This window comes from Drosophila melanogaster, chromosome X (genome assembly GCF_000001215.4).
Source record: "Drosophila melanogaster chromosome X".
Classification (NCBI taxonomy): Eukaryota; Metazoa; Arthropoda; class Insecta; order Diptera; family Drosophilidae; genus Drosophila; species Drosophila melanogaster.
In genome coordinates this window covers 848363-866395 of record NC_004354.4, presented here as the reverse complement: position 1 = coordinate 866395, position 18033 = coordinate 848363, and the positions used below count along the sequence as shown (strand labels likewise).

The 18033-nt window shown below is 45.4% G+C and overlaps 2 protein-coding genes across 8 annotated transcripts in view, besides 1 other annotated feature; one reads left to right on the top strand and one right to left on the bottom strand.

The window, feature by feature from the left end:
• Positions 1 to 18033, top strand: part of CG43867 (uncharacterized protein) — a 119759-nt gene that overhangs the window by 61580 nt on the left and 40146 nt on the right. The window lies entirely within an intron of this gene.
• Positions 3196 to 3788, bottom strand: CG14634 (uncharacterized protein). Its single transcript, NM_001042790.2, has 2 exons — positions 3738 to 3788; positions 3196 to 3660 (listed from the first exon to the last, which is right to left on the bottom strand). The coding sequence occupies exon 2, from the start codon at positions 3602 to 3604 to the stop codon at positions 3323 to 3325; it is 282 nt and encodes a 93-aa protein (NP_001036255.1). The 5' UTR covers positions 3605 to 3660; positions 3738 to 3788; the 3' UTR covers positions 3196 to 3322.
• Positions 17499 to 17545: a mobile genetic element.

Genomic DNA, 18033 nt, shown 5'->3' with positions numbered 1-18033 from the left:
TCAACTATTGGCAGCTAATTAATTGAATTCTGTTCGATAACGTGTTGCAACTTTTCCCCGCCGAAAAGAAGGGCGAAAATGTGGGGTCAAGTTGCGTAACAAGTTTGGCGCATAAAGTCATTAAAGTTTTCTGATTCGATTTGGCGTCTTATCCCTCTCATCCGTTTCCCATTTTTTAATTCCTGCGCGCAAAACTTTCTAAGCTCCCGAATTAATGACGCCCCAACCAAACGATGTTATCGAAAAAGGGGTTGCAAAACTTTGGCCATAATAATATTGATAACCTCGTTATATCTGGAATAGGACGAGCTCCGTAGGCATTACGATTCGATTCCTCCGATTGGTTGCAGAAACCACTTGGAAATCGAATACTCAGCGGAAAACATTTAAAACACTGTCTCCTGTTTGCGGGCTGCGCTGCCCTATTTCCCGAATTTCCCTTAAATGTATGTTGAGCCAGCGAAAATTCCTCGCATAAAGGGGATTGGCAAACGTTTTGTTTAACGGATGTGGGCCTTGTGCCACTCTTATCAGTCAAAAAACATTCACACTTACACCGTTACTCTCTCACTTAAAGCGAGCTATAGAAGATGCATAAATCCCGGCCAAGAACTTTAAACGGGCAATGTTGAAACGGGAAAGCGCCATAAACATGTGGGAAATGCATTCTTTATTATTTGCTAATTGTGTTGCTTTCAAAGGAACTATACATTTACGCACTTACGTGCGTTTTTGAAATTGTTCATTTTACTGATGATGTGAGCCAAGTAAATTGGTTTTGAGTTATGTTTGATTGCATTAAAGGGGCAGGGGGTGAGGATACGTGGTGCTGTCACTACAGCTTAAGTTCGCCCCTTGCTTCATCCTGTGCTCCATTAATTTAGCAACAGAAAGAGAGAAGCAACGCACACAATCCTGCTTCATCCCCTGTTGATCCCCTTTTCAGTCAGTCCCTGCCACGCCCATTTGATTGGTCACGTGCCCTGCACGCCCCTGTCCCTCTCTCCTTCCGGCTTTTGGCTTCAATTCGTTGTGATTGCTTTGTATCGATTACAAAATGCATTACAACATTTGCCACATGATAAATAACACTCTGCAAACGGGTAGCACTGTTTCGGTGGGCGGTGGTTTGGGTCGTGGGCGTGGTCGCACCTGAAATTAATGCTCGCGATACAGCAAGAGGAGCAGTCAAAGGAGCAGTTTTTTTAATCAATTACAATCTATGAATCATAATAATTACAATCTGTTACAATAAGATTTGGTCCACTCCATCCAGAATGTCTCTAGATTAGCTATTTCTGAGTTTCGTATGATTCCCGTATTTGAGAGATGCCAGCCATGAGTTTGCTGTCTATCTACCCCTGCTGGTTATTGTTCCTTTTGACTTTATGCACTGCAGGTCCAATTACCTTTAATGGCTCTTCTTTGCTTTGATATGCGCAGATCTGGTTCAGTGCGACCGTGCGACATTTATAAAATGTGAAACGCAAAAACGCAACTACCCCACCGAGGAGCTCGCTTAACCCCAAGGGGACGTTGCAAGGACATTTTCCCGCACTTCCATGTCTCGCCCCCTCCATTGCTGTTCCTCGAAGGAAATAAAATGCAATTGCGTGATTATTGAACGATTTGTATCAATTCACAAAGGCAACGGTTTGGGGCGGGCGAAAAACTGCCGTTGCCCTCAAATGTTTATTTATGCATTTCACTTGCTTATGTTATTACAAGTCTTCACGGGGTAGTGCGGACTAGTGGAATGATTGTTGATATCAGTATCCGTCCAAATGTACGAGTATGTACATGTCCCTGTTCACCCCCGTCAACCTGCCTTCCCGAATTCGAACTTGTGGGAAGTACAAACCTCCCGGGACGATTGCAGCTCAAGACATTTGTCGCAACGTGCGAAAACTTTTGCCGTACAAAAGTGTCGCTTCCCCCTTTCATAAGCTTGTTAGCTTGTGAAGTTTATTAAAGTGGCATAAAAGTGTCATTGGCGTCTAATGGCCAACGATTAGCTGGAAACGAATCCAATCCCAGATCTCCCGGAATTACTCGAAAACTGAGCTCAATCCGCACCGAACGGACCGAATCTCAATATCTCTGTCGAGAATGTCTTAATTGAAAGAAGGCAATAACTTAAAGAGTCGAATGCCATTTCTCGTGCATTTGAGCAGTTCTTCTGTTTCAATTTCTGAAAACTGTAAACGAGCTCACGCTTTTGTGCAAATGGAACAGGATTGTAGATGCATTTGTAAAACTGCAAAACTGCGTTGGGGTTATCTTATTATGGAAATTGTTTTGCATTAACTTGAATTCCTACAAGCTCTAGCACATGCTCTCCTTCACACTGCAACTTATCGATACTAAACATGCCTTCTTTAATGGGTCGAGAAGAAAAGTTTTCCCGCTCGTCTTGGGGGAAAACTTATTGAAAAGTCATAAAAAGCATAAAATACAAAAATGGCTTGTGGTGTGGAGCAGCCAAGAGTCTAAACCACCGACATGAACTGGAAGAGCCACGAAATTGTTTTTCCCCATTCGCTCCACCGCCCTTTTTGTAAATCATTTAACACGCTCTCGATTTTTATTTTAATGACATCTTGGCAAAGTTACCCCTAATGGCTTAGGTTGAAGCACTTTGCCAAGGACATAATGTGGAGCCTGCAGACGTATTCGGGTCCTTAAACTCCCGCCCGAAGGCTGTGCAAATTTGTTCGCAGGCGTCACAGGCTGCTCCTGGACTGCATATCCTGGAAGCTAGCTCTCTTCTGCTGTGTGTCCTGTGCGTCCTGTGTGTTAATGATCATCATGAATATTCTGGCATTTGTTTGTTTGCTTGCGCCAGTTTGCTTAGCCAAAATGTTAATATACGCCCAGCCCAAACAGAATTTAACCCTGCGGCACTCGTACGGGAAAACGGCAAAGAGGTCCTGCTAAATATTTGATTAACTTTCCTATGTTCAGTGTGTGTGCGAAATCAACTTAATTAAAGTTAAACAAGCAGCTAATCAAATTTTTATTACACAGTCTTAACCACAAGAATCCTTTACCTCTGTCTCCCGCAAAACGTGGAGTAATTTCATTTTAAAAATGCATACTCCAACAGGGGCTACGTGCGACTCGCGGAGGCGAAAAAGAATTGTCTTCTTGTGCTTTTGGTTTTTGTGGCCAGAGAAAAGAAATAATAGGTACACTCTTTGTGAGAACTAAAAACAGAGTCGGTAGTTTCATTAAATATAAGAGTTTTTGACAAACATCTTTGTAAGTCGTACATTTATGTAGTGCAGCGATACGCTAATCAATTCTGCTAAGATACTATGGATTAGTAATCCTCGATGGAGTCCCTTTTGGGCCACCAGACTTCGCCGTCCCAGGAGCTCAAGGTGCTAGACGTGACTATTCGGTGGGGCAGTGACACTGAACTGGGGCTCATGCTGGGTAGCGATGGCTGGCTGATGGTCACCTGGTTGAAGTAGCCTGGCTCCGTGGATATCACGTTCCCCAGGACGTCCGGCTGGTGCTGCACTTGCCGCTGCTTTCCATTCTTTTGGCAAGGCTTCGATGAGGAGCAGCCGCAGCAGCCAAGTGGGAAGAGAAAGCACATATTTCTGTGGCTAGAAATAATAAGTAGAAGTGCCGAAGATGGGGGAATGTGCCAGGCTGATTTCGTCAGCAGTCAATAAAAGAATTTCCAGGCCAAAGTCAAGTTACCCATCACCTGATGGTTTAGTTCCCACCTGTTAGGGCCCTTTTATTTATGTTGTGCCGCCCGCAGCTTTTAGCTGAAAGGAGAGCTTCCCACTGAGGCAGTGCAACCCAGAGCTGTCTGCTTTTATAGCCGGCGGGTTTGTTGTGGGTACAGTTGTGTTCCCCGGAATCGGACTAGACTGGTGCCCCCCAACAATTGTTTTCGGAGACTCCCATTATGCAAAATGGTGTCACTTATGTTAATTTCACAAATGCCCCGCACTCCAATCAGTATATAGTGCACGCTATCAGGACTATCGGGTTTCGGCGGTTGGAGGGGAGGGAAAAACGGCAGCCGACGACTACCTATTGTATTACCAATTTGCGAATGCAAATCAGGCGCAGAGCGCGGGTTTCACACCAGTTTCGTATTGAATTTAAAGAGTGAGCCATGCGACACTCACATCAAAGCCGATGATGGTGGCTGTGAAAGACGAGATGGACGTGTAGCGAGGAGATCTTCGATGCCAATGCCAGCGCAATGCCATAAGCCATCCAGCACCTGCTTCGGCTGAAGGTGTTCATTTGAACGGATGCTGAACTTCTGCGAAGGGAGGTGGCAAGCGGAGACCCCGCAATGGGACACTCCACGGTCTGCATTTAGAAAAAAAATTCGCTGATCCTCAAGGCACTGCGCTTGGGCTAAAAGACCAACAGCATGTTCTACGGTCTCCAGAAGTCCAGAGAACCTTCTATATGGCCAGCTCCTCAGATGAGAGGGTGAGTTTTCTATGGTCTGCTGGGGTCTGTTTGCTTATCCGACTTGGCAAAAATGCTGCGACCAGCGTCCTCCGTCTCTAACAACTTCAATTTCAATTAGCAGTGCATACTTTCCAAGGGTCGACGACCAAAAAGTTTCTGCACTAATGAGTTTTGTAATTATACGAAAGTTGAAACTGAATACAAAAGCCGAAAAGAACAACCCCATCCCCTTTACTTTGCTTTACATTTATACTTTTATGAATGATTTACGTGGGCAAAGTATTTGTACGGCGATAACAACCCACAGGATGCGGGGTAATTGGTGAAATTGGTGAAAGTGCCGAAAGGGAAAGCAGTTGCCATGATGTCACACAAGTCACAGCGGATTTCCTGTTTAATTCACTTCATTCTAAGTGAAGCGATACACATGTTTCTCTTGACTTAAGCCAAATAAATTTAATGTACACAAAATCCCGTGAAAAAAGTTGCGAATCTCTAATATCAAGAGTACAGCCTTTTCAATCTAAATGTTTACTCTACTCACTTTTCCGCATTTCCCCGAATTCGCGAATATGGCAAACTGGAAAAATATCAATGTCATTTGCAGGCCCATAACGGAAAAACGCAGAGTAAGGCTAAAAGGGGAAAATAAACCAGAAAAACGTACGGAAGGGGGGGGGGGGGTTGGGGTGAACTGACTGGCATTGTTACTCGTGTAATTCTAAAAGTGATGTGTCTGTTCTGGTGGGAGTTTCGTTCCCATGGCCCTGGATTTCTAGGACTGTGCATTGGGGCTCGTCCTTCTCACATGGTCAACCCCATCATTGCGGTTTCAGAACTGTATATTTCGAAGTTCCCATTTGCAGTGTTCGTTTATCTGCGCATGTGTGTGTGTGTGTTTGGGGTGCTTATGGAGATGGGACTTGTTCCGACTTGAGATGAACGAAAAAACGTGATCTTTTCCGGAAGCTCGGAAAGAGTTTGCCCAGCTTAAAACTTCGCTATAAATTTGTTATAGCGAAGAAAGCAGGACCCGGTTAAATCTTTGCTACACAAGCTATTGGTTATGAATAGGGTATCTGCTAGTTCCATAATCTCCTTTGGACCCGCTTTTTTTTTGTTGCCAAATTTTTTGCATGTTTCGCATGTAGTTGGCTCTGGTTTCATGGTTCGTGACAAGCCAAGCGCATAACCACAAAATAGACGCGTGCAAAAGTGGGTGGTGGGTGGATACCGGCCAGATATCCACATAGACAGATAGCCACCCCTGCCCACTCACGGTGTTCCATTTTCATTTTCAATTTGCAGAGCATACTTTGCGGGGCTTTTCGGTTTCTATGCCAATCTGCAATTCTCACTCGGCGCTTCAATCTCCTTTTTTGTCCGGCCTGCTACCCACTTACCACCCACCAGCCTTACCCCCCCCCCCCCCGCCCCTTTTTTTTCTGGTAAGCACCCTGACAACAAGAATTCACCCCCTTTTTGGCAGCCGCCCCTGTATTTTGCTTTGTGGTCATGCCCACTTGATGCGTATTTAATTAACGTTAATTGAAATTGATTTATGTATGCAGCATGCGCACAGCCCCATTCATCCCCCCCCCTCCAGTGACCACGTTCTCCCTTAAAAATATGCTGCTTGAAATTTAGATGGGATTGGTGGAGGCGGAGAGTGAGGAGATCGAGGGTGGGCTCAATTGACAAATTTTCGGCATATTGAAGCGTGAAAAATTCTGTGTTTTGGGTTCATTAAATTGATTTAACGAAATGCAAACAGACATTTTGCGAACTGTTTGCGCGCAGAGAATTAGGTGGAGTGTAGGTGGCAGAAAAATTAAATAATGATTTGGTGTAAATGTTTTCTTCACCGTTAAATTATATTGTATTCTACTGTCAGTGCAGAAGTTATGCTAGTTCCTTCTTCCGTTGGCATCAAAACATTTTCACAGACATCAAAAGCTATCCAATTAAACCAAGGAAAACGAATTAAGTATCCGTGAATACACGCAAAAACAAAAAACAATGCGAGTATGAGCGAACAGACATTCGATGCGTGTTTGCCCAATTTCCACGTCATTAATTTTGTTCCTGCTTTCCAAGCAACGAATCTACATCTGGTGCTTTTATGTTCATCTAATTAGAGGGAAATCTTTCGTGGCTTTCTTTTCTATGGCTTTTCCGGCTCCTTCTCCCTTGGCTTTTATTGCATAATTTTTGGTGTGCAGTGCAAATCGAAAGTGGATTGAGTGGGGTGCGGGACTGCAATCAGCAACACAGCAAACAAAGAACCATAACAATAAAGCAAAAGAAAATAACGAAAATAACGAAAATTCATCATAAACAGCCCGGGAAAGTCCCGACCCGTCCCATCCCATCGAAGATCGTAAATTAGAAATGGCATTTTATGCGTGCGCAAATAAAAATGCTGTGTGTGCGGCGCACATTTGGTATTTGGAGGATATCTTTGGGGCTCGGCATAAAAAGTTTCTTTTCGGCCCTCGTAAAATTACTCATACGACTTGTTAACCGTTTCAGCAGCCCACAAAGATACACATTGATTTTCCTGCCTTTACTCGTCTGCTATTCTGCCATTTTGTGTTTCAGGTGGGTCCTGGGGATCTTTTTGGTACGTTGGTCCGCCAGTCCTCGGAAATGTGAGACGAATGGTATTGGATTCTGTTGATTGGAAACAGGGCTTTCGTCGGTATTAAATGTTCGCTTTGATTCAATGGGAGTGTAAACAAATGAGGTTTTTCGCTGCAAGACTTAGACTCGCTCGGCGAAAACTTGTTTATCCATGCACTGCGAAAAAAAAAATCTTTAGGCTAGGATATTTTAATACGATTTGGAGTTCACAGACGGCGATTTATCTCCAGTGAGCGTGGTCGCCCATTCCCGTCGGATTTCGCAGCCCCCAATCCGAACAACAAAGGAATTTCCCTAATTATGCGTTCACCTGCACGTACGCAAAAAGCAGTTGGGGCGCCGGAACGATGATGATGGGGGGGCGGTGTGGCAAAAGCAGTGCAAGTTATTTGCTACCCAACTCATCGCCGTGAGAAGCCACAACCAAATCGACCATGAAAACAAAAATCGCACAGCGGCATTTGGAACAACGCTGGTGCTAAAAACAAAACAGCAGATGCTGGGCGGGGGATGTTAAACTTTCTGTGATTAACAATTACAAAAGCCAGCTAAAAATCCAATATACCCATGAAAGACGCAGCCTCAACCGAAGCAGAAGCTGAAATGGAGTTCACTCCACGCACACCCACCAACCCTCTTCACTTTTGCCCGTTTGTGGGCAGTGGGCGGTGGGTGGTGGGTGGTGGGGTCATGACAGCATTCGCTACGTGAGTTTGCCATAAGCAATTTAGCTAATTTAGCTACACAACAGTAAGGACTCCGAGGTCTAAAGCAAAACAATCGAGGCGGAAGAATGACAACACCGAGGGGATAGGGGAAATCTAGGGATGAAGTAGAAATAGGTCTGAGGATATGGTGTTCAAATGATAGTAAGATAGGCCAGTGAAGTTCTACGAATCAGCTTGCTGCATTCTTCCAATGAATGATTAAAGCCGCAAAAAAGAATACAAGATTTACTAAATCTTGCATTTAACTAAGGGTATCTGCTGGGAAGAGAACTCTTTCGGTCAGAGAATCTGTAGATTCGACTGCATCAACTTCTCCACACAGCTGCAGTTGCCAGAAAGGGAAACAAAGGAAGTGCATGAAAATAACAATAAATGTTATACAGTGCCAGCAGAAAGAGCTGCACACTGGCTCTAATAGTAGTAATAGCAATAATAATAATAATCTTTCTAAGGAGGGTGCTTCAGCCCCTGCCGCAGCTCCTGCTGCTCCTGCTGCTCCTGCTGTTCCCTAGCACATCTCCTTGCCGGACAGACAGGTCGCCCTAATAACTATTTCTTTTTATGGCCACAACAATGGCTGGGAGGGTGGGGCATGGAGGGCAAATCAAATTTGCCTGATCTGCTATTGTGTGCTCGGCATCCAGCCGCCCCTCTCGCAGTCCTCCGCTCCTTTCAAGAAGAAAAATGCATTTCATTGAATTTTGAATAGTCAACGAAGGCGAAGCAACTGCGGCTGTCCGCAAGTCTATTTCGAAGGACACATAGTAGCAGCACTCCGAATCCGTTTCCAGATTTCCTTTTAGCTTTCCGTCTACGAATTTGGCCACCTTAAAAATCCAAGTGGAAATGAAATGTAATCTGCATCGGCGAATTCGAGAAGAACCAGGTTCGGCAGAAAGACGGCTGCAGCGCCAAGTGACTTGGGGCTACACAATCAGCGCACAAAAATTGGCAACGAGACTCGGTCTTTAAAACATTTTTGTATGGCCAAAATGAGAAACAAAGGTAGCAAAATTCCCGAAAGATGCCCCTTTCCCCTCGTCTTGTGTGTGCCTTTGCTGGATTTATCTGTTGCCAGTTTATGGAAATCGTCGCTTTATTCACCGCCGGCAATCACGCGCACTGCCAGCCACGCCCCCTGCGTCCGATAGGGGCGTCTTGGCACGCCCACTGCAGTCGCCGGGGGTTGGTATCTCATAATTGCGTAGGCGAGTTTAGTACTCATTAAAAGCGTTAATCGTTTGGCTGCCTTTGTCGATTTCGCTTTGTCTCTCCGCCGGGTTTATCACTGAGGAAAAAAAGAAGAAGATGTGTATGTTGCTAAGATAAAACTATCTTCACTTCACATATTTTATTAGATAGTTTCGAAAGTTCTAAATGTATTAACATCAAGTCTACCACTTGCTATCACTTAAACATTTCTCTCAGTGCATCTGCCCGTGAGTGGTGCGTGCTTGCCAGTGTTTCTGCAGTTGGAAACACTTCAATTTGAATCCAGTGGCTGGAGGTGACGGCGGACAAAAAGCGATTTGCATAAATTACCAACAATGATAGCCGGACTCCGTACCCGTGTCCATGTCCAGAGCTGATGGCGATGGAGTGGCAGATACTTCGTGTGCCGGATCGCCTGTCCTGTCATCAGAGCGGCCAAAAAAAACCGAGGAATACACTTAATTAAAATTTTTATTACACAAATTTTGCTTTTGTGTCGATAATTTTATGCTGATCATCAGCAGCAGCCGCCGAAGCGGGCGGAGCGGGCACTAATTTGCAGCATCAGCATGGAGTCCCTGCCTCCAGACAGGTGTGTGCTGCATAGGTGTGGGCACTCCATCCCCCACTCCTTCACCTTGGGGCAAACGCATGCAGACGGAAATTTAAAAGGAAGCCAACGCAGCAGAGTCCCTTCATTTCGCCCTTTTCTGGAGTCCTGGAATGGAATGGAATGGTCGTCGTTCGCTTCCGCGTTTGTTTTGTCCCTCGCCTTTCTGCGTCCTTTTGCTGGCTTCTTGCGCTGCGCATCGCGTTTCTCGCGGAAGTTTCAGCTTAATGTGCAGGAAATTTCATTAAAGTCGGCACAACCGCCCCCTTCGCCACACTTTGCCCGCTGAAGATGTCGCCTGATAGTTGGCTTTCATCAATCTCGTCAATTTTTCAGCCTCATTTTGCTGAAGTCCTTATTCAGCATTTCTGGACAACGCTCTTCATTAAACTGTTTGGGAGCAGGATTATCATACATATGTATATATATTAATCGTAACACTACATACGTACGTATTGCGCTAATCAGGAGGCAAGCCTCGAACCGCAACCAAAACTAATGAGCCCATCACCTTCCGTTTTGGATCCGAAATCGAGAGCAATAGTGCCCCGGACTGTCGGCCAGTGCCCGTCCTTCCTGCGCCTCCAAACACCTGTCCTCCAATCAATTTAACTGGCTGAGGCGGGGAGACCAAATAAGTTTCAATCATGAAAACGACACAATACTACTCGCTCGTCCACATCCACCGAGGATGGCAGGGTGGCGGGCGTGAGCTATAAAAAATTTAAGCAATGCGGCATTTGACACCTTTGCCGGATAGCAAGGAAGCAGGAGGAACATCTTTCGGCGGTCCGGGGTCCCGACAGCTGAAGGTGAAGGCGATGCTGAAGCTGAAGCTGAGGCCATCAGAATGGCAATCAAAAGCAATGATTGTTGCTCATAAAACGGAACGGTTATGTTTATCTGGCTGGTGCCCAGAAGCGGTTATTCGTACTCGTATATATATACATATACCCACGGACGCTTACAGCGGGACTACGGCGAAGTCTGCTAATGGAATGCGATGGAAGCGCAGATCTCGACGAGCCTTTGCCTAAGTAAAAGGGAGCACCGAGTAAATATTTAATGACAGAGCCCTCTTCCCGTCTCGCTCACTCCAGAGCAGCACTACGCCCACTCCGCCCCCTGGCCACTCAACGAGCGATTCTGTTGTGCTTACTTTTTGAACAAGTGCAAATGTTTTTCATGACTTTTCATTTTATTTAATTTCACTTTTATTATGATTATATTTTCAGCCGCTTTTGCGCTGCCTCGCTCCGTTCGTTCCCTTGTTTTTTTTTTTTCGTTTTTCTCCTTTTGGCTAACGATGAAATGACTTAATAAAGAAGTTGTTTTGGACTTTTTGGTAATAGTAGGAAACGGAAATCGCACTGATTTTGAGAATAATCAGAGAGAAAGAGAGTTGAAGTCGCCACCGCCTTTTAAACAGTTCTATACGGATGCCTGGCATGGTCACACTGCCCAATTTGCAAATAGAAAGTATGCCACACTGGCACGCAAAATCTCAACTAGTTTTAAAAGAAACTCAGTTTCCTGTGTTCCTGATTAAAGGATGCCACAACCGCACCTGAAATCTTCCGCCCCTGGCAGCCCGAAAGGAACCCAAAACAAACAAAGCCAAATGCCACGAAAATTGAAAATGAAACGTAACACGCCGGAATCCAAGAAACAAATGGATGCTGATGGCAGGGCTTGGAGTTTTCGGAATGGGTCTTTTAGTTCGGGGTGGGGGGCCTTGCCTGGTGCCTTGCTGATGAGGCTGGGGAACTGGCGTTGTCGGAAAAATGCTTCAGCTCAATGCAATTTGCAGCGGTGGAAAAAGCAGCGAAAACCCGAGAAAAAACGGTTGAAACACAAAAAGCGTAGAAGAAATGAACGTGCAGACATGTGCGGCGCCAGTAAGCGATAGTCAGTTAGTGCTCTCCCACGGGTTGCACCAGGGTTGGATGGGGCTAGATGCTGCTCGGGTTTAACTTTGGCAAGCGCTTACGCAACGTTTTGTTTGAGCCAACAGTGGACCTCTGGTGGGCGAGAAGCGGGAGGTACTGAGACAAATGGCTGCGCCCGGGTGGCAACTGGCTGACAGGTGAGGAACGTGGCTCAAGCTCCAGCTACAGCTACTGTTTCTGCTACTCCTGCTCCTGCTCCAAAGGGGGAGGTCTGTAAAAGCACTGGGAAATAACACTGAAAGCTTGCCGCGGTCCAGAGTGGGGGCACAAATTTACATAAAGCAAATGAAGCCGAAATGGAGAAGTGGGGATGGGCAGCGGCAACGTGGCATCCTGGCATCCTGGCAGAACCCTGACTGCATTGCCTTGACCAAAAGGTAAATACTTCAATTTGCGCAAAATGTTTCCCCACTGAAGCGAAAGATATAAATGGATGTGTGTGCGCTGAAAAATGTAAGATAAATACACTGGGCCGGGGCCTCGAATATACATACATACACCCACCACAAATTACAATGTATGGTAAAGAATTGCAGGAGAAAATTTAACAGTTTGGAAAGCATGCAGTGGGTTCAGTTGGCTGCCCTGTTCCCTTGACGAAGCCACCTCGCCTCCATTTTCACGGCATGATTTAGACCCGTTTGGCCCCGAGTCGATGGTCCAATGGTGTCTTGTTTGCTTAGTGTCCTGCCACACTGTTGCACATCCTTTTCGCTTTGCCTGCCACACGTCAGAGCTCATTGACAGGCCATATGTCAGAAATTGATTCGTTGCAGCCACCTTAGCATCCCAGCATTCAGGCAACCGAACACCCGAGTGCCTTGAGAGTAGAAATTGAGATACCAAAACCAAATTACGTGCGACAATTGTGCGGCAGGACGAAGGATCTGGCAGGATGGGAATGGAACGGAACGGAGAGCAGGGAGGGAGGCTACAGCACCCTGTGATGAAGCACTTCCTCTTCCGCCTGTCCAGCTTTCAAAAGCGATTTGTTTTGGGGTCCCAACTGCATCCGCAAGTTGTTTGTGCTCTCGTGTTTTGCCCAATGCATCAGCAGCTAAAACATGAATGGGCTCACCGTCTCACTGCCGGGATGTTTTGGGGAATGGTACTCAGAATTGGGTTTTATCTAATGATGGTATAACATTTTAAATTAATAAGTTTAAAATACATACTTGATATTTTTTGATGGATTTCCCGTTGGTCTCGTATGGCAAAGAACAGAGCCCTGTACTCCCAAAAATGAAGCATCAACTACACTTCAGCGCTTTATCACCTGGCCACCAACCTTGTCACCTTTCCCGCGGAAACTTCACGTACCTTTCACCTCGCAAATTCTCTTTTATGTACCGCTCGGGCTTTCATTTTGGTCTCATACAAGTGCTTAAAGTAAATATCCTTTCAAGTTGTATATTGACAGCTGTCACCGGATCCCATCAGATTCCAGTGCCAAGAAAACGAAATTAAACGCAGCACAAGGGGAATAATACGAATGAAAGAAAAGAAGGAAGAAGCATTTTAATGTGCTTTATTTTTGATATTCTGTTCTCTGTTTTTTTAATTAAAAGAAATTAAAATGTAAATTTCGCCCCATCATTTCCTCGCTGTTTCCCTGCTTATATAAAACTGTTATTAAGGAACACGTAGTGCAGAAGAGAAGGCTGCAAGGGAGGGACTACAATGTGCTGCAAAATAAACCAAAAGACAAATGTAAACAACAATTAAATGTTCACTAAGCTAACAATAAACAAGAGGAAGACTCCAGGAGAGGAAAATAACCATAGGGAGACATAGTCTTGTGTGGAACATGGGCTTGGCGGAGGTGCTGGGTGGTTATTAGTGGAAAGGTATTAGAATGAAAGAATTAGAATTTAGAATTTGTTACCAGCACAAGGAATGGACTGATTCAAATGCATACAAACGAATCATTTTGTTAACAAGATAGCAAACCTTTCCATTAGAATGTTTCAGGGAAATTCTTATCTTGGCATTAACCAAAACAACTGTCACAACTGATATTCGCAAGCGCTGAGATCGCAGAGGCACATCATAGCTAAAATGTAGGCAATTAGTAATTACCCGTTGACAGTTGTGGTTAAAAACTCGTCCCTTGCGGCCACAAAAGAAGTTTAACTAGGAAACAGAATCTGGGGAAGTCGAAGGCGAACTCGTGGCAAACTTGAGAATGGGATTGATGCTGACAGCACTTCGAGCGTGCTGTATCTTTAGTGAAGCCGAATCCGCCTGTCCTGAACCGGCTAAATCCTTATCGAACCTCGAAATAAGTCGGCCGCCCAGTTTCTCCTCATCGGAAGAGTCCCCATGTAAACAGCCCATCGAACTCGATGGGAGCCTTCAGATGAATCCATCGGCATTTGTCTCGCAAATGAGTCTGGACTTTAATCCCTACGACGAGTGCTTCTATTTTGGCGAGAGCTATTAAAATGTGATTACGATTTCCAGCAAACTTAGCTTGAGCAAAGCATTTTCTGTACTCATTGAGCAGATTTCGAACTACACCACATTCGGCATGCATCCAACAATATTTCGACTAAGGTTACACCTTGTGTTGCAATGTCACTGCAACAATTGCCCTTGCCTGGTCACACTGGCAATTTGTCCTCGATTGCAGCACGTAGCAAACACAGCAAACGTGGCCGCATCACTGCACAAATCCAATCAGGGGCGTAATTTCGTTGTAACACCGGGAAGACCCGTTTCCTTCGCTTGTGTGTGGGGTTCTTAACTTATTTTGTGGTATCATTAACCTTTAAACTTGGACGCTGGCAAGCAAGCGAACTGTGTGCAGAAATTGTAAACTTTTACACTCGCCAAAGTTTCCCGCAGCCACAAACTTTTGTAGACCGACACGCGGAATAGGAGGATGAAGGCCAGATACACCCAAGTGAAACGTAAAATTTTTAACTTTATTTTCGATTTTCGTTTGCCGCAAAAATCGTATTTGCAGCCCAAAAACTTAATTTGCGCCAACAACCAAAAACGGACGAAGGGAGCGCGCTGCAATGGAAAAGAAAAGGAAAACTTTTGCCGCGCTACACCCACCTTCCTCCGGACTATTTCTTTTTAAATGCAATCAAGCGGAAATTGATACGTCACCGTCAGCCAAAGCTGCGACACCCGCTCCGCTCGCTGCCACACAAAAGTGGTGCCAAATTGTTGCAAATAAAATTGCTGATATGGTAATTTTATGCGAAAGTTTTTTTTTTTTACTTTTTCCAGCCGCAAGACCTCGCAAACAAAGCGAATACAGAAAGTTCGGTGTCTCGCGGAGGGAATGGAAAATTGTATCTGTTTTCAGTTCCGTTTCCTCGAAAATCTACCTTGTACTAGGAAACGTCGACAGATCAGAGGTCACAGGTGAATCCCTTGGTCAAGGACGACAAGTCCTTCTGTTTGAGTGCTCCATTTCTAGCTGCATATCAAAATAATGAATTCCTCATTTGATGGGATATATTTTCTGCTGCATGGAAAGGTCGCAGTTAAGTGACAATTTTATGTTGTTACTGCAAACTCTCGCACACAGTTTTCATCTCCAGAGCCTTGGAAAGCCCACCAATCACCTCAGATTAGCTGCCCCATTTCCGCGTGCAACTGCCGAGATTTTGAGCCATAAAAGCTAGCTTATCGGCTTCTTCTGCAAATGGAGTGAAGGCAAAGAAAGGAATGATCAAATTAAAGTTTGGCCATCAATGCGGCTTACTGGCCCGGAGTTCCATCTCATCAGGGCCGGAAAACTATGACCCCAATTTCCGTTTCCGTTGCCTGGCCCACTCAAAACGCGCATCAATTTGAAACTTAATCTGGCCGCACAAATAAGCCGCACCAAAAGTTAAGACCCAAAACAAATGGCTGGGGCTTTGAACTAGGCCCCTGCTCCAAGGCCCTCCGCTGTCGCCGTATTGTATGCAAACAATTTACGGCGCAAATAGGCGGCAAGCGCCACAAGAAGAAGATGAAGTGAAAAGCGAGAAAAATTAGATGGGGATGGAAATGAATGGCGGGGGACTCGCCTCCAGGTGAAGGAACGAGGTGGGATGGGGGGCACGGGCTGTGAATGAAATGACTAGGCGGCGTCCCATGCCTAAAACCAAAACTGAAATGCAAGGGAAGTCTGGAAATGAAAAAGGGAATGAAAATGCAAGCAATAGTTGCTCCAACAAGGACAATTGAAATTCACCACAGGACTATTCCTAGTTGTCTAGGACCACTTCGTCTTCAGGAATGGAATGCGTTGGAAACACACACCACAGTGCTTAGCCGAAAAGAAACGAACCTGAATGCTGAAATATAAATAATCCGTTAGGAGTTGGCCCGCAATGATTCTTCGTTAATCCGCACTTGCTAATTTCAAACACAAGAAAAGGTCGATACATTAAATCCCAGTATTCCCATTGCGATTCAGCTCCAGGATGTTTATTTCTTCGGCAGCAATCCAAATATTGTTTTGAAGAAGCATCAATCCTTGAAGCCGTGAATGCATTGAACTTTTGAGTGGCAATTACTTCGAGCGCGGAGTGGAGCCGCAATTAAGTTAATTAGTATGAAGAAGGTAGTCACAGTCCTTTGTTGTGCTATCTGGAGCCGCTGCCAGCGCAATAAAGTTGATTGCGCCTATAAATATGCAGCACTTGGCTGTGATTATTGCGCGGACTCATGCTTTTCTCTGCTCTCTTCTTTGTGTCTGCCTGTCCTCGCTTGTACTTTTTTTTCTTCTGCCAAATGTATGCACTAATTGTTATTCCTCGCCCGGCTTTGTTCGCCTTATCTTAAGTCGCCTGTGAGACAGACGGAGTTTGGGCTTGGGCTTGGTCCTGATTTGGCCGGAGTCCTTGAGACGCTATCAACTGCTAATAGCTTTGGGATATCTCGCCATTTTTGCTTTTTATGACAATGCTTTGCGGTCATCACACTCTCCCTTTGCACTCAACTTGAGAGGCGTTTATTTCAAAGCGCGTTGATCAGGGATTTCACTTAGATGGGGGGAAAAGAAGATGTTTTTAATGTCTATATTATGACTCTAAACCAAGCTGGGTATACTTGCCAGCAGCCAACCTGTTTCTCGCATAACGTTAACTTATATCCAAGGATGCCGCTTCCCCTCAAGTCAGTCTTCTCTTGACTAATCTGGCTTCTGTTACATCTTCGGTGCACTTGCTGTTCACAATCAGCTTATCTTATCTTACGTTTCCTTCCACTCCATGGTCGCATCCAAGCCAAGCGAATCCAATCCAAACCATTCCATTCATCAGGAGCGCTCTAACTAATAGTGGGCGTGACGTGAGCAAACCTCCATTGCCTGACAGACGAGGAACCCGCCTTGTCTGTCGCTCTTGTTTGGCATTGTTAATCTTTAACCTGAGTCCTAATCCGTGCGTCATGATTGAAAGCAGCTGCAAAATCGCTGTGTGGCTCCTGTGGCTTCCTCCTCAGCTTTTACCTATGGAGCGAAAAAACGAAGTTGTCGGCGAACGAGAGGGGGCTGGAAAATGAGGCGCACTGGGAAAACACAACGCACATGACGTGATGACGACGACATCGTCTAATCTGATTGCCCTGATGTATTCGCCCTGTGCCAATTTGTGTCAATTTCGATGGCGACCGAGAGCAAGAACTTTGCCGCTCTAAGCTGAGCTGCCTTCGACTTTGCCTAGCTGCTAATTAGTTCAGCCAGGCGGGGATGCTGCAAGTGCCGGCGCAGGTGCAGCAGTCGCCCTTGGCACATTAGACGTAATGAGAAGTCGTCGGCAGCAGTGGTAAAACGCCCCTCTAATGGCTCCGCAGGCAAAACACTTGCAAAGGAAGCTCAAAATTGTATTATTATTACTTTCGCGTGAAACTGTGGAAATAGGCGCTGTGCTGCTTGTACTCCCATTTGGGTTTAAGGTGGAGTAATGGGTATCTGATAGTCGGGGAACTCGACTCCAGCGTTCTCTGTTGGAAAATGGGCCTTTTGCTAAGACATTAAGCATACGCAGAGTAACAAAAACATGTAGTCCTTGCTGGACCTGATTTTTCTCACTGCATGCATGTGGGGGATAGGTTAAAGAGAAAATGGAAATTGCGGGAATGGGAATGGTGAATGGTGAATGGGAGAGGGGAAACGCGCAGTGCAGTGCCGTGGGGCAAACTCAATGCCGGCCCAGGCCTCCCATGTGTGTTTGTGGCAAGTTAATGACACACCTTAACCCATGTTAACCTAGTTTTTCATGTTGTGGTTATTCTTGTCGTGCTTGTTCTTCTTTCCACTTGACCCAAAGCCCAAAAAAAAAAAAGGAGAGTGGTGTGGAGAGGATGTCGGTGCGTATGGGCCTGGCCTTCATGCGGTTGACATGAATTTGACTGTGGCATGATTGGCCTACTTTCTGTCTTTTGCTTGCGCTCTAGGCTTTTTCGCATAAATAAGCTATTTGTGACCAATTTG

What these genes read in the sequence shown, in the direction of transcription:
- CG14634 (NM_001042790.2), bottom strand. Translation starts at nt 3,604, where the DNA reads ATGTGCTTTCTCTTCCCACTTGGCTGCTGCGGCTGCTCCTCATCGAAG.